Source organism: Enoplosus armatus, chromosome 22, assembly GCF_043641665.1.
Source record: "Enoplosus armatus isolate fEnoArm2 chromosome 22, fEnoArm2.hap1, whole genome shotgun sequence".
Taxonomy (NCBI): Eukaryota; Metazoa; Chordata; class Actinopteri; order Centrarchiformes; family Enoplosidae; genus Enoplosus; species Enoplosus armatus.
This window is the reverse complement of record NC_092201.1, coordinates 6947345-6969694: the sequence shown is the minus strand read 5'-3', so window position 1 is coordinate 6969694 and position 22350 is coordinate 6947345. Positions and strand designations below refer to the sequence as shown.

The 22350-nt window shown below is 42.9% G+C and overlaps 1 protein-coding gene across 1 annotated transcript in view; it reads left to right on the top strand.

Annotated features, from left to right (window-relative positions):
- Positions 1-13153: 13153 nt before the first annotated feature.
- The window catches only part of pcloa (piccolo presynaptic cytomatrix protein a), a 52703-nt gene continuing 43506 nt past the window's right edge, over positions 13154-22350 (top strand). The window contains exons 1-5 of the mRNA XM_070928863.1: positions 13154-13365; positions 15103-15707; positions 15771-15866; positions 15930-16282; positions 17839-18876. Of these exons, the coding sequence (XP_070784964.1) occupies positions 13154-13365; positions 15103-15707; positions 15771-15866; positions 15930-16282; positions 17839-18876 (2304 nt within the window). The remainder of the gene's footprint in view (positions 13366-15102; positions 15708-15770; positions 15867-15929; positions 16283-17838; positions 18877-22350) is intronic.

The following is a 22350-nucleotide window of genomic DNA, read 5'->3' as shown; positions in this document are numbered from 1 at the left end:
GAAGAAAAGAGCAAAGATGCACACATGCGACCAGATCTACACACACAAGCACAAACCCACGCATCCACACATATACACACAAGCACATTCTATAGATTGTGTATCCAATGTATGATTCAGTGACCTCGCCAGAACCAACACCCATAAACACACACTTTTAGGTAGAAATACATGAACTGCTCTCATGTAACAACAATAAAGCTCTCATTCAAAGACAAACACACCTGTGAAGAGGACAGAGGACTGAAAAACTGGGATGCATACTGTAAATGTGTGAGGATGTGGCTGGTTGCCTGGGATACTTGCCTGGCAGACACTTCAACCTCCTGTACATAAGCTACTAAAATAAGACTGGGACAAAAATGTGTAGTGAGGTGTTTGTTGGTAAGCAGATGGAGGACTTAATATGCTGAGAGGACATTTGTGGAGACATTAATAGATACACAGACGTTTACGGAAGCAGAAAATTATGCATTCACTGCAGCCCGCTGCCCTCTTTGACCTGAGCATGTGAACTGCAAGATAGTGTACATGGAATGGATTAAAAAAAAACCTCTTATTTTGAAGAACAGTTTGAGGAGGAAAGAACCTTCCATCTCGTCTTTCACGTCAAGACAGACAACAGTACCCCTACAGGAGGAAAGGGAAGGGTTGCGAATCACCTAGAGGTGTGCACAGCTGGCACCAGTGGCCCTCATGTTGTGTAAGAACAAATAGAAGTATTACTACATGGAAAAACTGCAAAGTCATGCTGCGGTGCAAAGAAAGTGCTTCATCATGACCTTCTCCACCTGAGGCTGGGAAAGCATTGTGCATGTTGTTGTCAATCAATGTTTTAATAAGCTAGTTATTTTATGGAATTCTAGAGGCTTTTTTTTTTTACACCCTACCTAAAAAAAAATGTTACATTTTTCTTTTATATTTCCTTTCCTTTCCAGACCAGTGCTTCTATTTTTGGGGGGCAAAAATTACAAGCAACATAGTAGTCTCATTGTGCATTATCCCTCCTGCTCTCGAGGATTCTGTGTAAGTTATTATGTTGCTGCTTTTTCTGGGATTTATAGAATCTGGGCACGAATTCCAGTTGTAGGCTATGCTAAAAACCCAGTCTGAAACGGACTGCCAGTTGTTTTGTGTACATATATACAACAAACTTAACTCTCTGTGTATATACAGTACATATACAGTACAAGAACACCACTTGATTATTATTTATTGCTCATTGTTTTGTGAAAGGGTTGCATTTATTTTTGATATTATGGTGTTTTTGGCTCATCAATATATTGGAGAAACAATGGCAACAGCAACTAAGAAAACTTTGATGGACCAACTGGCCGAATTTGTGTCAAGGGGTTGAAAATGAGTTCAGGGGTTTATGTTAACTAAATCCCACTAACGATAAGCACAATTTTGTCTCTTTTGACTTTCATAACAGATAATTTCATTATGTTTTCCTTTCTCCCAAATCCATCCATAATGTCTTATTCATCCAGTAGCCGTTATGTGTAAGATAATTCCCCAAACTGAAAAACATTAGCTGTGAATCTCTGTAAGAAATAGTGGAGAAAAATGTTAAATCTAGTCTGAAGGAGAAGACACGTTATACTGCATGTGAATGCTACCTACAGTAAGTGCATCTTTTTTATCGTCTCTTTACGTGTTTTGTGTGAGAGGTAAAGTTCCCTTAAAGCAAGGTGTGAGTTACTTTTGTCCTTTTGCCAAAACAGTGATATTAACAACTCATGATACTCTGGCCAAAGCTGTGTAAGATCCAAGCTCCTTAATCTTCGAATCAACAATGGTACCTCCTGTCTCCCCTGTCCCCTGAATACACAAGAAGAGTAATGTGTCAATGCAATAAATTTAGAGCAGATAGTGTTCTCTACCAAAACTCAACAAAGTTTGGTGTGTCCCTGATTTGGGTCTCTCCCTCAGAGTTAGAAAAGTGAGAGAGCTGAAAGTTACCGCTGCTGTAACACAGTTCTTTCTGGCATGCATTCAGTTGTCTAAATAAACATCTCCGTTTAAAAAAAGAAAAAAGTCCCTTTGTTCTCATTACAGTCAAAAACCTCCTGCACACAGTGTCCTCAGCATCACTCTGTTTCATCAAGGTAACACAAAGGGCTTCAGCTTTTAACAATGTTATGGTTGCTAGTCTGATGACAACACAGCTGCACATCCAGGATCATACGGTCTGCAAGAAAACAACACTACACAAACTACATTGGCTACATTTTTTCCAGAACACTGTCCTGGTTGCGCTTGATAATCCACACAAGATGCTGTCAGTAGTTTTCAGAGGGACTATTTCTTTGAATGAAATTAGATGCAGTGGCAGTTTGTCACTGCAAGCTCTTTGGTTTATCAGGAGTAAACACAGTGAATATAGCTTATATATATAGCTTATAGCTGACATTTTAAGCATGTCATAGCAGGGGAAAAAAACAGGTGTCATTTATAACATTAGAAATGACTGCATTCCATGTAGCTGAGCTTGTTTCAGGGTCCTGGTGTTGTGCATACTGGCTCACTGTCACAGCTTACTGAGACACTTAGCAAAATCAGTTTCACCTGTGCCTTTCCTGCTATGAAAAGTCTAAATGTCTACTCTGGAAATCTGGAAAGCTCAGCGTTGATGGCGGCAGAAATCTCAGCAGTGGTTGGGCAGATTAAACTAAAACTATCTTGCACGGCTAGATACTACTAGAGGTAAGTTAGATTTGTTTGTAATTTCAGTGAACCAACATTTTACAGCGAGCAATGAAAACCAAATGAAGAACAAATTGTTTGAGTACACTTTACTGCTCAATAAATAACCTGCAATGAATATTTAAGGTAACTTACCTCCATAAAAAGACCTAAAACCTCAAACAATAAAAGGGGAACGTGGCCTACAGAGAATATGATGATTCTCATGAAGAACCACCAGAGGTCACTGTTGTCTAACTGTTGCAGCCCGCGTCAAAGCCCATCAGAGGCTTGCGCTGAGGTCTTAAGTGGAAGCTGTAACGTCTCAACATGTTGTGATATTTTTACAGAAATGCCTTCCTTTCACAGTCGGACACAATTACCCTTCCTCAGAAACTGCGCGTGCATGTCAGCTGAAGTGATTAGAGTGCTGCAATCATGTTCCCTGCCCTCAAGTTTCACACGCATGTTATGAATTCACTGGTCCTGTTACCATGGTGACTGTCCTTGAATGTCCTGTGTGTCTGTGTGCATATGTGTCTGCCTGAGTCTTTAAAAATACACATTTTCAGCTGTAGAAAGGAGTTGTCTTGACTATTATGTTGGAGGGTTTTATTGCTGTGTGCTTTGCTTTAGGGGAGCTTCTTCACTGTCTCTTTCCTCTTCATGTCCCCTCTCATATCCTCTCCTCAGAGCTGCATTTCTGTTTGATACAACATTTAGCTTTTTACTGCAGACTCCTCCCAGCAACAAAAGTCAACTCCCAAAATTAGCTGCTACAGGATACATGTACATTCAGCATTCTAAATGCATTATTAATAATAACAGTATAAAATCAAAAGTATTTGTTTATGATTTATATTTTTCCCGTTTCCTTCCCAATCTGAAATGTATGGCGCAGTATTTGAGCCACTCTAAAAACATTCTACATTAGAGATTTCGAGAATAAAGTTATATTATTATGAGAAAAAAGAGAATAAAGTTTTAACCCACAATTACACGAAAGCTTATTAGGTGAAGAAGACTTAATTTCTTAAATCTCTGAATTTGCCCCAAATACTGTACTACTGCTATGCACAATAGTACTGCTGACCAAGGGAGGTCGTGGGCCGACGTGACCAACCTGCAGACATTGTAGCACCAAAGATGTTCCATTTGCAGTAATGCATCTGTGAATGATGTGGAACAAAATTAAAACAGATTTTCCAAAGTCCATTATTCCAAAAGCATAATGAGTATGAAACATTAAAGGGAAAGCTCCACTGACAAGTAATTTCCACTATATTGTAATGTACATTAATATATTTTGACTGAAACTGATGTGGACGATGTTGAAAATTAAAATGTGAACTGGCCTTTTGCATTTAAATTAGATCAATATTTTAGCGTGTATTAATTAGATGGCTCGCTTTCAAACCCAGCCGGCTGCATTCAGCATCTGATTGGTTGAATTCTTATCGTAACACCCTGATCAGAGGACATCAGTCCACTATTTATATCTCACTGTTTATCTCACACACTGTGACACAGTATGTCACTGTGTGTGTGTGTGTGTGTGTGTGTGTGTGTGTGTGTGTGTGTGTGTGTGTGTGTGTGTGTGTGTGTGTGTGTGTGTGTGTGCGCGCGCGCTGGTGGAGATACAAGGCAGTGGAGAGAAAAGAAAGAAACTGATATAGAACATACCTTCATGTTGCCTTCAGCTAAACGCACATTATTTGAATGTGTGTATGCATATCTAGAGCTCCTCACGACTCTTGAAAGAAGGCTCTATTCAGAAACTCTGAGTCATTCTTTCTTGCCCAGGAGCTAGCCCAAGGGATTGTGGGAAATCAAGTCTGTGGGCAAGGGGAGAGGAGGAGATTTAGGTCAACGGCAGGACAACACACTAGCAGGCAACTGAACTCACTGCTAGCCCCCCACCCTCTGCCATTACAGTATACTGTATGTTAAACCCACAGAATATACCGTTTAGCTTCTCTCCTCACTTCCTTCCTTGTAAGCTCCCGCTCATCTCTCTCCTTCTGAGCTGATGTTAAAACGTCTCAGTGACACACGTGACGTTCACATGCATATATGGAAGCTCACAGCCGTAGGCGTTTCTAGATGTGCTTCACTGTACTGCAAGGAACTGTAATGTGCATTGCACTAATCTTCAAGTGATCCCATAATTAGGAACCCTGCAGGTGAGTGGCAGCTGCCGCAGAAACCATGGCAACTGGGGAGGGATCAGATACAGAGCAGCTCTCCTTGATGATGGATGACATTTTCCATCAAGACTGAACCCCACTGAGCCACAACAATGTTCTCCAGCTCTCTGTCGTCTTCTTCTTCTCACTGATTGCATTCACTGGATTAGTCGAAATTGTCTAGAAATATATAAATCAGCATAATGTACAATGTCAACATCTTTTGTCCATTTCAATATCACTTTATCAGAGTGACCACATTTTCTTTTTCCCCATATGTATACATGTGTATCAGGAGTGTTTTATTATACTATACAGAGATTTAGTATTGCGCTTTCACAAGTGCTTCACACTAAGACTTTGCAAGAGACACAAAATATAATGGTTAAAACTGATGCTATAGAGGCCGGGATATCCTGACTTTTAGTCCTTTGTATGGGTCAAGCTCCAAACATTCTGGACCCTACATTTCCCATAATGCAACTGATGATGTCATCAGGGTTATTTTTCAGACTTCAGGAAGCGCCTATCAGAGCCACATTATGCATCAGTTTTTACAGGATGTACAGAGCATAATTTGTTATATCGGTGTAGTGACCCTTTAACACTCCACACAAAGATTCAGCAGATGGATTTAGAGACTGTACGAAAATTATTAGGGAGGCTGGGGAGTCAGAAAAGGGGGAAGGTTATGTATTCTTTATTTTTGCTAAAGGGAAGGGAAATAATCATTAGTGGAAGTCTTATTAATAAGGCTGTGGCCGGTCTTGCTTTTTAAAAAAGTCAAACATGAGGTTCAGCCCTTCTCCCTACACCAATAACTTGTGTACAGTCCCTTAAAATAACATTAACTGAGCTACAATTTGACTTCCGAAAATGGTGAAAGCAATTGCGATCCATTACATTTCAATACACGTTTTCAGCCATGTTAACCTTTCATTTATACTGATCACATAACCAAGCGCCCTGTCTCTCTGCACATATATTCCTCAGGGTTTCACGTTATATTCTGTGCCCTCTTGTTTCCCTGTCTGTTGTTACGAAGTCATGATTGATGGCTGTAATCCGGCCTCCTCAACACCGAGCTGCAAGGTTGGGAGTCATAAGTGGAGACACCTTACACAGCTGCACAGCCAGGCACGTGTGGAGGGACGGACATAAAACTGACTCTCACCAGTTTGACCTCATACCCTCTCCATCCACTGATTGCTTGGGATTGATGAGGTGATCAATGACCTGTTCTTGTCCGTCTCTGGAGAGAATACTGATTCGCACTGGGCTACAGGGTTACATTCAAGGACTTACTAAGTCATCAATGACTGCCAAAAGCTTTCTGGCCCAAACGTCACCTTAGTAACGTTACAAGCCAAGAAAAAGGATTTTTATTAAAGCTGAGGCAGTATTTGGAAGATTTCCCTACGGCCTATGGAGACAGTTGGCGGTGGAGTATTTTATGTAACCCTCTCGTTAGCTTCATAATGTGTTTGTTTATGTGTATGTACGTGCACACATTTGAATTTGCCTTCAGTGTGACTCATCTGTGTTTAGTCTAGCTAAACTCAAGGGACTTACCCCCTCGTTGCAAAGTGATGTCGTCACGAGCTATGACGCACTACCTTGACAACAGGTGTGTGTTGTTAATGATTCATGAACTGCGGGGGTGTGTATGACCTGATTGGTATTCAAACCCACATTACTCTGACATTATCTCTCAACCCTTTCTCTCTAAAATGAGCTTTTTTTCTTTCAAAAGGACTACTCCCAGTCCTCTTCCGCTACTGATGAATCAGCCCATTAGACCCTGGAGCAGCATTAGTTAAGATGTCAGCTGCTGTCAATTCACCGAGAAGAATGAAAGTGGAATGTGGAGTGAGAGTGGGAGATGAGGGGAGGAGGAGACAACATAAATCCATTATACTAGTGAGCCATGATGCTGAAGGATTTGCTCAAACACCACGTGTAAGGCACGAGTCAGATGTGAGCTGTCGTAAGATGATGATAATATCAACATTAATGTCCATTACATATCATCACTAGCAATTATCCTATATTCTGATGAGCAACAGCTTTTGTTTGGTTGCTGTTCAAGAACGATATTGCTTGATTCAAGAATTATATGAGAATGTTTTCATTGATTAAATTAAAACTAAAGGAATAGTTCGACATTCAGGGAAATACGTCTATACAGTTCGAGTTAGATCGAAAGATTGCTCTTGTGTCTGTACGCTAAATATGGCACTAGCACCAGGAGATAGTTAGCTTAGCATAAAGACTGGCAATGTGGGAAACGGCTATTACAACTGTTACATTAATTGGCTAATAACAACAAAATATTAGCTAATTATCACAAAAATAAATTCAAAATCCTTACAAATACCTAAATTAATTTATCGTACCACAACATTATTAATTGTTTCTCTGTGAGCTTCGTAGTTACTGTTAACTTTTCCTGCCTGCTGGCACTAGCTTCACATTTAGTGTAAAGAAATGAAAATGATATTGATCTTCTCATCAAACTCTTGCAAAATAACAAAATTCAGCTTTAAGGTAATAATCCACAAATTTCACCCCAGTTTGTAGGTGCGTCTTTCACCAGAAAAATCCTCCAGTGACGTGTTTTCTTTTCTGGCAGCTGCTTGTGTGGAATACACTGTTGAAAACCTTGTTAATTAGCATGAGCAGCCTCCATTGAACAGACAAAGAAGATGACTGGTACACCCTCAGGAATTACAGGAACAAGACATCAGAGACCTGTCACACTATCTGAGTGATCTCTGGGAAGTGCTGAGAAAAGGAGTGCTGAGCACCAACTGAGCACAGAGCTAAAGGCAGGGATGTCGCTGTGGCTACTTAGATATATAACTACAATTAGATGTAGTTGTTGACCAATAGTTTTGCCTTCTTCTCACCTCACTGTTACCCACACAACTTTCATTGGTTAGGAGGTCACGCTGCTGTTACATCAATCAGCCACTGGACTACTGGCTTTGGAGATTGGCTTCTAGTCGGTGACCAGTAAATCCTATTAACAGTCTTGTTAGCTGTCAAAGCCTCCTTCCCACGCCCTTCACCCAACCGCCACAACAACTTCCTTGATGTGAGTCCTACAGACAATGTTTTCACATCTGTTTCGATGTCCAAAAATTGTGATTTTCACCCTTGAAAGATAAAACCAGTGATTTAGACTGACATGAGAACTGGGGGTGAACATTATGATCCCCTAATGACTCCATGCACCTTTTTTAAATCCACTTCAGTCATGACAAGGAGATGCAGATGAGGACAGGTGACACGGAACAGAAAGACGCTGACGCAGGTAATGTGTGATTTAGCTTTCAGCACATGTTGGTGATATTTTACACACTTCATGTCATAAAATCCCAGACATTAATTTAAGCTTTTTGTCAGTTCAATGCACACAGACCTCTTCTTGACTCTGCACGCTCGTGCCTTTTGTATTTGTGCTGCTGTCTATTTGTATGAAACAAAGGGACTTGTATAACTCCGACTTTGTGTTGAGTCTCTGAATCAGGCGCCTTTGTGCGTCTTCAGGGAGTGAGGAACATTATTCACAGAGAATTCAGCTGGAAGGAAACTGCCTCTACATGCTGTGAGACAGAAACACGGCCTACTTCTCAAATACTGCAGATAAATCATATATGTTTTCTGTAATGTTGCAGTTATGCCATCCACTCCCCTTGTTTGTGTTTACTTGGCTCAACAGATGGTGGTGTTGTGGCTTCTCAATGCAGCTCTTGGGGCGCTTGTGGCTGCTGTGAGGGAAAGTATTCTGAAGGTAAAATGTAGTTTGGAAAGGGATGAATAATTGATTTGGGAATCTTTTTTTTGCTTGTGTGTTTTGTTGTTTCAGTTGATTACGAGTGAATTAAATATAAATATAACAGAGTTATAGCAGGACTTCATGCACTGTGTGTACAAGAAAACAGCTTATAGTGCAGAGCAGCCTGTGATTGGCCTATCTCTCAGAAGAAAAGAGGATTAGAGGGACCTCTTATGTCTGTGCATGAGTGTGTCTTTGTTTGTCAGTGCTTGTGCTTGTGTGTGTTGGCAGCAGGTGCACCCACACGCCTACCCGTGTGCCTGTGCGCATGCATGTAGATACCAGATAGTAAGATTGAGAAAGGAAAGGAAGGGAGTCTCTGTGACTTCAAAGGTATTTTTAGTCCACAGTGTCTCGCTGGTCAGGAGAAATTGGCGTTGAGGGGCGGAATTAGACGCGTGCCAGGTTGCTAATAGGGATGAGAAAGGCTCAGTCCCAATATACCAGAAATGAAACATCACTTGCAAGTACACCGTTGCCCGGGAGCTGCCTTAACTCATCACACTGACTCCAAGGATACCACCAGATACACGCTCCTGCACATTAACACACCAAAGTGAAGGTAGGTAACTCTTTTTTGCTTGTCTTTTTACAGAAGTAACCACTTGTTTCTGGAAAGAAGATGGGATTATGGAGTTAAAGGTTCTAGTAGGTTGTTTAGACAATAGCTCAGCCTTATCACAGTTGTGATAAAAAGTATCATGGGTCTATAGTAGATTTTTAGATATTATTAGGACTTTCAAGCTGATTGCTGTAGTTCACCTGCCAGCGATCAAAATAAATTGCCTTTTGTTAGTGTCTTTGCCTCATACCCCAACTGAGTATTCAAATTTAATGAACGCAGTGCAGTGTGTGTTATCTGGTTACCAGACTCAAGTTACATTGGCCAGGCCGCACACTGTAAATGTCCAGGAGAGGAGTTGGTCAAAATATAAATTCACTAAAGAGACATGTCCCCTCTAAACTTCTTGGATGTTTAATTTAAATAACTGTTCAAGGCCCAAAGAGGTAAAACTCCAATATTTTGAAAAAAGCAAATATTAAAGTACATTTAGCTGATAATACTTCAGTGCATTTAATCAAGTAAGGTTTTGCATGCATCCTGATCCAGGATCTGACTACTACTTCGACCACTGGATACATTTCAATAACAGATAAAAACTCAATATTTTGTTTACTGTATAACAGAAATATGCTTAAAGGGCCCTGATGGCAGGTTTATTCTGTGTACACTGTATGCAGGTGTGTGTGTCAGCATAAATTGCTGAGTTTGCACATGCCTCAGAGAGTGCTTGTCCCCAGGCCTGCGTTTGATGTTGTGTGTTTACACCTGTGTGTGTTTGTGTCACTGTCTGTCTGTCTGTCTGTCTGTCTGGGTGAATGCGTTTGCTTTGCATGAGTGGATGCTTCAGTCAGTGTGTATGTGAATGTGTGGGTCGAGAGAGAGAGAAAGAGGGAGAGAGAGAAAGAGGGAGAGCATGCATGTACGGGCTGCTTCCGCCTCACAGCGTAGAGACAATCAGGCCATGCTTCAGCGATCAGTGGGAGGAAGAGGAGGAGCAGAGCAATCGCTACACTACCATCGTTTATCACTGGTGACAGACACCAAAACTCACCTCTGCCTACACATACACATACACTAAGGTGAGGAGGAGGAGGAGGAGGAGGGAGGGACAAAGACTGAAAGGAAAGAGGGGGGTGACTATTAAAAAATGAGGCATATCTATAATAGGAAAGCCAAGGAGATGAGGTGGGGATGAAGGAAATATGATTCTAAATGTGCAGATAAAGAAAGAAGAAATGGAGACTGTTGGGTGAGAAAAAAGCAAAGCATAAATGGAAACAGGGTGACAGTAAACTGGGATTTGAACCCGATGGCTGAAACCAAGGTCAACAGCATATTCACATATGACTGTTGTGCCCCCCAATGTTTAAAGGAATAGGAAGAAATAGCTTAGCTTAGCATAAAGACTGAAAGAAGGGGGAAACAGCTGTCTTGGCTCAAGCACCTCTGTTGAGGTTTTACTGCAGTTTTTACTACTGTAAAAACGATGGTGGGGTTATGTACCAGGCTATTTTTTTGAAAGAGTGACATCCTGGAGTCCAGCACATAACCCCTTGTAAAACTACAAATGATCCTTTTCACACTTTGGTTTTTGTACGGATCAAACACACATGTTAATTAGTGAGCTTCTGAGGTGCTAGTAGGACTTTGTTACCTTTGGAAAGGTTAGCTGTTTCCCCCTGCTTCCAGTCTTTATGCTAAGCTAAGCTAACCATCTCCTGGTTGCAGCCCCATATTTACCGTGCAAACATGAGTGATTTTTCATTTAACTCTCTGCAAGAAACCTAACAAGCGCATTTCCCAAAATTTCGAACTATGTCTTTAACAAAACACACAAATGTTTACTTGTTGTGCCTTTTTATTCCAATTTTTCTATTTCTATTATCTTTTGTTTTTATTTTTTCACAACACACAACAGACAGTCTAACATCCCACTTGCAGGAGCTGTCGTCACATCTAAAATTGGGTATAAATGATGATCTGTAGTATCACGTGGTCCTTAATGCTTTTATTCAGAAGCTTTTCCATGTAGTAAGAAAGACAGGATGGAAAAGCATAAATATTGGTCTCTTTGGCTGTGCTCCCCTTGGTACAGAATCTAGTCACCCAGTCTTCCTCTCCACCCCTGCCCAGGTACTGGGGGCTCTGAGCTGGGTGCATAGAGGACACATCTGCCCCAGAGCTCCACAGACAGCACACAAATGAGCACTCCCTGTCATATTGCAACACATCTGCTTGACGTGCAGCCGAGCCGACGTATTTTAATATCCTACTTGCTGGATCTGGCGACTGGTTGTGCATATTCTCAGTACAGTGCTGCTGAATATACTTTAGCTTTGTTTTGTCATCTTCAGCATGTGGGCTGATGTAATGCAATTGTATTCGTGTTCATCTTCATCTATTGGTTGTGTGTGATGTTGTTATGTTTCAAAGATGCAACATACTGCGTCTTTTCTGCGTCGCCTTTTCATTAGTGAGCTTTTGTATTACATATAACCAACTTTCACAAGTGGAGAAGAGATAAAGAATTCATTGTGATGCATCTGGCTACAGTCAACCTGATATTCCCACATGCTTCTGCCAGCCTTCCCTTGCACATGAACATATTTGAGAATATAAAGGGGTTAGATATAAAATGAGACATCCTACAACTGCCAACTGGAACAAAACAAAGCATATGAGATATGATTCATGTTCTGACTCATCTGAAGACCTTCGCAGATGCCTTATCTGTGTTTTTGAATATTTTATGGAAGCAACTTCCCCTAAAATTAGATATATGACACTCTGGAATCACAGTGCTCGAATGTTTTTTGTTGCTCTGTGAACTGAATGGTTAGTCCTGGAGGGATAAAGATGCACGTTGAGTTACTTATTATAAATCAAGCCTGAAAAGCATTTTTCTGATCCTGGGATATCTGAGAGGATTTGCATATGGAGAGGTGGGGTGTGTGTTCATACAGTATATATGAACTTCCACAAGCTTTTCGCTTGAGCCCCATATACTTGACCCACAAACAATATTTACTCTCTCACAATATTAAACTCTCTTATTTCAGTCTTTCAACTTTTAAAATCAGAACCACAATAAAGCGCTGAAAGAAAAGCATCAATGATGACCCCACCTGTCCTCTCTGCTCCGCTCAGCCTCGAATCTTCAAACAATCAAACCACATTTCAAAGACACGTTTAGTCGAGTTAGTCCCCTTTAAAAAGATGTTTTCCTCCCCTGATGTCTTCTGATCACCTGTCAGAGGCGGAACATGCGCGGTGAGCAGGAGGCTGTTGGAGAAGCTGCGTCAAGATAACCAGTGCTACATAGAAAGGAACGGAAGTAATACCCGTTGGCTTTCAATATAAAAGACTTAAAACGTTATATTGGCGGTTAAAATTAATGAAGTACTAGGGTGGCGGAGCAAAGCCAGAAATCGCGTCCAGACCATTAAGGTGAAGGCCAGCCACTAATGTTTCTCTTAATTGCAGGTTCTGCATTATGTAAATAAAGGTATTTTTAAATTGAACAAAACGCCTACATTGCCTACATTAATGTCAGCTAATTATGATTTTATTTTGTAAACTCTACCGGAAACCACCTTCTGTGACTGTGAGCAATAGTAAAACAGAGACCCCCCTCACGGAAAACTGTGGTAACTGTGGTGTACAGCTGCAGAGATGCGCGACACAGAAAAACAAGGAGAAACGAGGGAAATGGGAAGACAACACAGGAAAGGGAAGTAACCGCTGAAAATAGACCGTCTGAGATGCTCCGAGACACCGAAGATCACCGTCTTCGCTGCGCACTTTGGACATAAAAACGCAGAGAGGGCTCGGATCGTGCATTGATCCGAATACGGGGGACGGGAGGGGTCGATCATGGGGAACGAAGCGAGCCTGGAAGGAGGCGAAGGGCCTCCGTCTGGGCTACCAGAGGGGCTGGCACCTGACGGGAAGGGCGGCTTCGTCCGGGTCCCCGATGGGACTCCGGTCAACCTGAGTGAACTCAGCGAAGAGGAGAGGAGGCAGCTCGCCGCGGCGATGTCAAGGGCGCAAGGCAGGCAGCCCGGAGGCGCCGCAGCTGCACGAAGGCAGGGCTCTTTTTTACCAGCATTTTTTGATGCACTTAAAATACCCACACCAGCCAGGCAGTGATACGTGAGAGAGGGACTAGTGTGTGTGTTGTGGTTGTGTGAAGCATCATTTGGAAAGCTATAAGGAGGCAGGGAACCCGTTCACGCCCATTTTTAAATATCCCAACCGCACCGAGAAACGAGTCCATTCTTAGAGCTCACTGTAATGGATTATCATTAACATCTGATCATCTGCATGACAGGAGAAGATAAAAGATAGGCTTTCTCTCCTAATACAGCTCTATCACTGGCTGGCCACGTTCAGTTGAAAAGCTGCAGCTTTGAACGTTGTGTATCTGCTGTTTTTCCGCGGATGCACAAGCCTCGTTTGAACTACTGTGATGGTTTTCTGAGATTTAATGTCTGAATCGATGAATTGTTTGACTCGGTTTGTCTCTCTGTGTGAGATCACAGCGTAAGAGACACACCTCCAGTATTTGTGCGAAATTTTCGAAATGCCTGCTGGGTAAGAAAATCTGTCGTGCCCAGTGTGTGTTTTTTTCTTTATCTGAACGACGCCTTAGCACCCATTTAAACACATTCGCCACCTTATCCGGTTTCCAATATTGCCAATTAGACTGTCTACCTCTGAATTTCGCTAAATTGGATCTTAATCGGTTGTGTGGGTAATGTCCTGTGTTGTGGAGGGGGGGCTAGAAGGCTGCCCATGAAAACAATATGCTTCCAGCTCCACATCGCTTCAGATCTAAGATTATATTCATATAATCGTGGAAGATTCCTCGATATCTGATCAAATGGCATGAAGTGTGGTGCTGCTAATTGGCTCCAATTGGGGGAGAATTGTTATTTATATCCGAGCTAGAGATGGGGGGGAGGGGTGCATTAATATTAATATGACTATAAATAGAGCATCGGCGTTAATGTCATCACTCATAGACTTCCCTCCTGCTGCTTTCTGGTTTTTCTTTTCATGTAAAAGTCGGATTTCATCTTCTGCTGTTGGAACGAGTCTGGTCGCTGTCCATGGTGCTGAAATCCACCGCTGCTGTCCGTGGTGCTGAAATCCACGCTGCAGTGGATTGGCCATGAGCAGGCATTGCAACACCACTACTCATAATGTTTGCTGGGCTCATGTATTACTCAGTGCTCATTGTAAAAATAATCAAATGCTGTATTCATTACAGCATTAAACTTTATTGTGTGGGAATGTAATTTATCTCAGACATAATGGCAGAAGCATCAGCGACTTTCAAACAGCAATATGTGTGTATGTTGCATACACACATAAAACATTATCCAATCAGCCCATTAGTCCCTTGATGCAGTTCTCTAAGGATCAAGCGTTGACTTTTACGCTTGTGCCTAGCAGTGTGTGTAGGTTGTGTATGTTGCCTCTCTGTCTGAGCTGACAAAGATGTCTCATCTTACCCCCATGGAGTCGAGCGTTTCCTTCTCCATCTCAGTGATCTACCCTCCATGTCATTCAGCGGCATTCACTTTCCTCTCAGCTTTGCCCCAGGGCTGCTAGCTACACAATTTGTGTTCACTGATGTGTTGAAAGGGCCTGAGATCACCAAGAGCACAATTAGCACAATGAATCTACAGTAGAGGCAGTAGAGTTAGCAAATATTATAAGCAATATTGCTGTGAGTTTTTCTCACATTGCCAACGTAAACACAAATGAACAATAGCAATAAGAGCAGTGCTAACAAAAACTATTTCTGTCTTTTCCAGACCGTCAGAATCTGATGCCCAGCAGCGTTCCCAGCAGGTAGGGGCCTCCAGGGGCCCTACAGGTCTCAGTAAGAGCCGCACTGTAGACGCCTTCAACCAGGGTCCACCAGGCAGGCCCACACCGGGCCGCAGCCCCTCATCCCTCAGCCTTTTTGAATCCAGATTCCGGCAGGAGCCAAAAGACCCAGAGACCAAGTCACCCGGCATGTTTGGCTCCAGCTTCCTCAGCGGGGCCAACCCGCTCAATGCGGTCTCATCTATGACCTCTTCTGTCTCCTCCTCCATATCCTCCATGGGGGATTCTGTCAACATTCCCAAGTTTGGACTGTTTGGGGATGAGGAGGAGGGAGATGCATCTGCAACACCTGAGTCCAAGCAGGGAGGAAAGCCACCAGGCAAGGGCCCTCAGCAAGGGCCAGGTCCAAAGGTACCGCAACAGGGAGGACCTCAGAAACAGGGTCAGGGCCCTCCTGGACAGGGGCCAAAGCCAGGGCAAGGACCCCCTGGGCAGGGGCCCAGACAAGGTCAGGGACCACCAGGCCAGGGGCCCAAATCAGGCCAAGGTCCCCCTGGCCAAGGACCCCCTGGGCAGGGACCCAGGCAAGGTCATGGACCACCAGGTCAAGGTCCCCCTGGCCAAGGACCCCCTGGGCAGGGACTCAGGCAAGGTCAGGGACCACCAGGCCAGGGGCCCAAATCAGGCCAGGGTCCTCCTGGCCAAGGACCCCCTGGGCAGGGACCCAGGCAAGGTCAGGGACCACCAGGTCAAGGTCCCCCTGGCCAAGGACCCCCTGGGCAGGCCCCCAGGCAATGTCAGGGACCACCAGGCCAAGGACCCCCAGGGCAACAGGCCCCCAAACCAGGTCAAGGACCACCAGGTCAAGGCGCCAAACAGGGTGGCCCTCCCCAGCAAAAAGGTGGACCTCCTCAACAAGGACCTGGGAAGCCTGGACCCAAACAACAAGGCCCACCAGGCCCTGGGGCTCATCCTGGAGAACCAGCTAAGAGCGGAGGGCCTCCTGGTCAGCAGGGGCCTGGAAAGCCTGGAGGTGGACTCTGTCCACTGTGTAAGACCACCCAGCTGAACATGGGATCTAAGGACCCGCCTAATTACAACAACTGCACTGAGTGTAAGAACCAGGTCTGCAGCCTCTGTGGGTTCAGCCCCCCAGACTCGGCGGTAAGACAGTTTTTTTTTTGTTGTTGTATTTTTCTTTTCAAAACTGTTCATCAACATTTCAACAAGGTTTTGTACTGACTTTATCTAAGCATTTTGTATATGAAGCTGTCAGTTTTGCAAATAATAAATATCCAATGGTCCAACAAAATTCCATCCCGCTGCTGGGTATACTGACATTTCTCTAATAATATACAAGGCAGTGCATGTTATTGATGGCAGAGGGTCGGAAAGGTCACACATTATTCAATTTTCTTTGGGTGAAATATCAAATTATCCAGTCTCAAGCCACGTTACACAGTGAAAATGTAGTCCTAAAAGCTTATTTACTTTCAGACTAAAAATGTTGTTTTTCTTACAAAAAGAGAGACTTTAGTCAACATCATAAAATGATTTTGTTAGAGGAAATTGTCAAAAAAGGTCAAACTAAATTGGAAACAATGGAAATTATTGAACTGTGGCATGTTTTAAATAGATAAACAATAAGAAATGAATCAGTAAGGTGTATATTTGAATTCAGCACTAGCCTGTTAGCAGCATATTGCTGTTCTCTAAGCCTGGCAAAGGGACTGCATCTCTTAAGAGCGGCACATGGTTTGAGGAACAGAGGGACCATATGGACCCAGGGAATGTTGATCAAGGTGACTCATGTCATGGCCACAGGAAGATACTGCGCCAGCCAGTGAGGACTCTCTGTCACACATGGATGGTAAACGCTGGTGGGCCATGATTACAGCACAGCAGAATGACTGGCTCCTTCTGCTTGAGCTTCTTCTTGGGATTTGTGACAATGCAGACCAAAATTGGGTTAATTTCTTTAGCAGATTGATCAGATCAGGAAGTGGATTTTCTTTGCTTTTGAATTCAGAATAACGTCATCTAGGTTGGTCGAATTGACCTCTTCTCTGTTTACGTTATATGCAATAAGCACAGTTACACACAAAAAATTGCAACAACATTGTTCTGTTCTAGACAGCGATCAAATTGTCAACATTTTAAACACTGTTGTTTGCACACAGTGGAAACCAAGGAGATATCCTGTACACTAAACACAGAGCACTGTGGTGGAGCAGGTGTTGAGATATACTGTATGGTCAGAACAGACAATTAAATGCCACTGTTTATGATGGTCTAACATATACAGTAGCTATGATGAATGAAAGAATAAACAGCATTGATACATAAATAGTATTTAATTTCGTGAGAAACAAACATTTAATATGAAGAATTACAAATTATGTAAATATGGGCTGAATATAAATATCCAGTGCCTTTTTTGACTGATTAGTTCATGTAACTATAGCAAGATTTAAATCTTCTTGTTTTATAAGAAGCTTGGGAAAACAAGATTCAACATCATTTGAAACACTAATTAATGGACATGTCTCTGAATTTGAAAGCTTTATTTTACGCTAAACAAAAATGGCTATTTTAGGGTTTTAATTGGTTCTGCTTGCCTGTGTATGTTCTGTAATTACACATGCCATTGATGCCTGTGCTCATAACAGTGTGGACATTTGTTCCAGTCAGATCTAATCCATCTTTTGTTTCATGCACAGGGTAAAGAGTGGCTGTGTCTGAACTGCCAGATGCAGCGAGCGATGGGAGGTATGGATCCCCCTGGCATGACGAAACCCAAGCAAGGCTCGGCCCCGCCCTCGCCACAGAGACAGGCATCTGGAAAGCCTGGCAAGCTGCTGATAAAGCAGCAGAGTACCACCGACCAAGGGTTAACGCCGCCAACCACACCGAGGCAGAAATCCCCAGGTCCTACCTCTCCTGGGCCGCTTTCCCCCGGCTCCTCAATGGGAGGATCTCCCAAAATTGACCCCAAGACAGGCCGCCCCATTCAGCAGAAGTCCACTCCCCAGCAGTCTCCAGCTAAAGCCAAACAGGAGTCCAGCTTCTTTGGGGGGTTAGGAGGCATCAGTCTGGGGGGCTTAACAGATGCAGCCAAACCTCCTGCTGCTGCTTCTCAAGCTGCCGAGTCCGTTACAGGGAAACTGTTCAGTGGGTTTGGCGGTTTGATGGAATCGTCAAAGCCTCAAGCACAGGGCGCACCAAAGCAGGAGGAGTCAGTGGCTGGGAAGTTGTTTGGAGGTTTTGGAGGGTTGACAGAATCAGCAAAACCTCCGGCTGCTGCTTCTCAGATGTTCAGCTTTGGATCTTCGCTCTTGAGTTCAGCTACCAATATTGTCACCGGAGAGGACGAGAAGGCAGCTGATTCTCCACCTGGGTCGCCGCCAGACTCCCCCGCTGACTCCGGACCAGGTTCCCCTCCGGATTCTGGCCCTGGCTCACCACCTGACTCTCCCTTCTCTCCTCCTGGCTCTCCTCCTGATTCGGACTCTGCTCCTGACACCCCACCTGCTAAGTCCAAGAAACCCCTGAGAACCATTTCTGTGGAGCAGGAAGAGAAGGCCCCAGCAGCCAAACCTGCACCTGCCCCAGCCTCAACAACCAAGGAAAGCTGCCCTCTCTGCAAAGTGGACCTGAACGTTGGATCAGCAGACACGCCCAACTACAGCCTTTGCACTGAGTGCAAGAATAAAGTGTGCAATCTGTGTGGATTTAATCCTACTCCCCATTTAGGAGAGGTAAGAAACCTTAGAACTACAATTGTCTTAAACCCCACAGCTTCCTGTGCTTTCAACACACTGCACCCACCAGTAATTTATGCATTCTGTCGTATATAAATAGAAGGAAAACATCCTCTAGATGTTTCATTGAAATAGGTCACTATAAAGATACCATCAGGAGCGGCAGAGTTTCCCGCTCTGCGTTTTTCCCCACTAGCATCTAGCAAAGTACTCTGAAAGGAGGATACCATTTTATTAGTTGTACTAAGTACGTTAGGTTACCCCAGATAGACACTGTAATGACATCTGCACATGCTTGACCACTGAATGAATGGATGTGATCAATTATGCTGCAATTTTAAAATGCCAATGTCATTACTATCAAGCTTTCTTTAGCAGAGAGGGCAGCCAGAAATGTGAAAATAAATTAGGTTGTTTAAATGGACGTCTCATCATCAAAGAGCACTTCAAACAATTGACACTTGACTCTGAAACTGAATACTCTGCTTGTGTGTGTGTGTGTGTGTGTGTGTGTGTACAGTAAGTTTATGTGACCATGTCTGTTTGTGTGTATACTTGTTTGGCTGTTATGTACAGAATGCACACATTTCTTCCTATTGACAGTTTTCTTTTATTGTGAAACTGGATGCATGCTTGTATGATTTGTATGACGCTTGTATGTTTGCTAGTGTGTGTTTTTGTATATGAGAGTGTCCGTTCAAAGTCTGTGCTTGCCTAATGATGACGTGGAAACCAAAGACTTTTGGCCTGCTTATCTGCCGAGGTGTGGGGACTGGTTTTCTGGTGTTACTGTGGTGTTTTGTCTCATATGGAAGCAACATCACAAGACCTTTTCACAGAGCAGATGGCACTCTATGGTGTAGGATCAGTATATTATGAGAATAGAGGCCAAAAAGTGCTTTCGGTTGAGTGGTTTCTCAGCATGCAGGCAAAACATATTCACATATGCTACACCCACTTGATATTCCATGTGAAGTATCCTAGTTATTGTCTATATGCCACTCATAATCTACACAGTCTTACACATTCATTGAAAATGATAAGCCATGCGTGGTTAAAGTAAATAAAGCTATAGGTCACTTACAGTACAATGTTTGATCGTATCCTTTTGACATGGTCGTGCGGTTCAGGGCACAATGACATGTTTGTCAGCCAGCAACTCTATCCAGGCTTCACGTGTTAGCTACTTTGTTACCTGGTGGTTTAAGTGTGTCTTTAGTAATCTGCTGTGTATTTCTGGCTCTCTGAAGAGCCTTCTGTAAGAGCGAGTGGAGCTAAGCTGGGAATGAACTGCACCATGTCTATGCACAGGAAATGCTTCTAATGGGAAGAAAAAATAGAAATATATATTTTACTTTCTATTAGTATTACTCAGATATGAGGGTGAGACCTAAAAATGTATTTATTATTATATTTAATATTTACGTATATTTTGCGTGTCAGTGCAGTCTGTGAACTTTCAAAGGAATAATTTGACATTTTCGGAAATACACTTATTATAAATAGTAATAAAAACTGGAAAGAGAGAGAGTAGTAGTCCTGCACATAGCCACCCTTAAAACAGCAAATTGACGTTTTCATGCATTTGTACAGATTATACAAATGAGATTTAACGTGTTAGTTAGTGAGCTTTACAGGTGCTGATAATCTGGTTTTGTTATCGTCAGACTGACCCAGGCTAGCTGTTTTCCCCTGTTTCCAGTTAGCTAAGCTAACCGGCTGTTGGCTGTATGTCATATTTACCGTACAGACGTGAGAGTGGTATCAATCTTCTCATCTAACTCTCGGCCAGAGAGCAAAAAGGCATGTTTCCCATAAGCTCACACTAATCAACTTTTTGACATGCCGGTGTAGTATTTATCCTGCACATTGAAAAGCTAGAATGACAGTCTTGTTTGACCTTCTATGCCCTTATTGTGTTTGTGTTCTCACAAAAATATAAAATGTACTCATATATTGACTCATATAGACACTTCAGATTGGAGAGTATATATTTGTTATTATACAATACAGTAACGAATGCTGAACAGCATTAATGAAATTGTCCCCTGCCCCGCTGCTACAGTAGCATTCCAAAACAAGATGGCTGCCATTTGTTTCCAGTAGTAACGGTGCTATTAAAAGTTCTTTTAAGTTTTTGGATTCCTGTCCTTTTCTGCAGCTCTTAATTTCACACGCTTGCTGGGATAATGAGGAGCTGAACTGCACAATCACTTAATTGAGGCCAAGCATGGGGAAAAATGTAATTATGCTGGAGAGATGGTCATCCAAGCCACTGATGCTCTAATTGGACATAGGTTTGTCCCTTCAACACCATCTTGTCTTAAAACCAGGATCGTCAGCTCAGTTTTGTTTTTTAAGAATGATGTAGCGAAAAATTGGTACAAGAAGGATGAATCATTTTTGACTCATCTAGTACTAAATACAGTTAATGATTCAGTTAAAATGAAATTATTCAATTGAACTAGAATAGAGCAAGTTAATTCTTAAAACAGCAGTACCTTGTGGAATAAGGCTGTAGAAGACACACACACATACACAACACCTTGGCTGAGTCATCTACCCCCTACGTACTGTGCCTCGCTTCTGTGTCATTCGCTGTCATGATGTCGGCTGTCAGTAGGGGGTTCAATTGCTGACGCATGAGAGTGGGTCAGAGTGTGTGTACCTGAGCGAGTGTGTGTGTGGGAACTGAACAGTATGTTTTATTTGCAAGACTGATGAGTAAATTGGGTATGATGCAGACTGAGAAGGCTGGCGTGAGCCTGCAAAATGTAGGTGTGTTGCTTGTTTGAATGACTTTTCATCACTACAATATGTGTGTGTGTGTGTGTGTGTGCATGTGAGAGTTTTTTGGGGGGATCTATGTAGTTCTGTGTGTCATTCCATTGAAATACTGAAGGCTGAGAGTAAATGCATTCAGTATCTGTCAACACGTGTGTGTGTAGGTGTAATCTCTGTTGCCTAAAAGGATTTAAAGGGCAACAGGAAGCCTGTCATTTCTATCGAGGCTTGATCCTAGACTCAGGTGTCTCATGACTCACCTTCATGGTTTTTCTGTTTCTTTCTTTCCACCATAGCCCTCCATCTTTATCTATCTCTTTCCCTTTATTTACTTTTTTGTCTCCCTTTCTCAGGATCTCTATATTATTTCCCTCTGTTTTATGTCTTCTTTCTCTGCATCCTTTAATCTCTTCCTATCTTTTTAAGGCCTGGGGGAGACTCACTTAATGCCTGTGGTTTTTTGGTGCTCATCCTCCTTTTAAACACGGTGTCTTCTCTGTGTCAGACTCTCCTTTAATGGTGCTATCCCTTTGCCTTTTCTCACTGTCTGTGAAAGTCTGTGAATGTGTGTCTGTGTCTAGCGCTGCTTGGCGATGTTACTGTAGCTCAGGCTCCATGTCATGTTGCCCTTATCAGTAATGAGTGTGCTCGTCTTACGTAAAATGGGAGAGGTGCCACTTTGCGAAC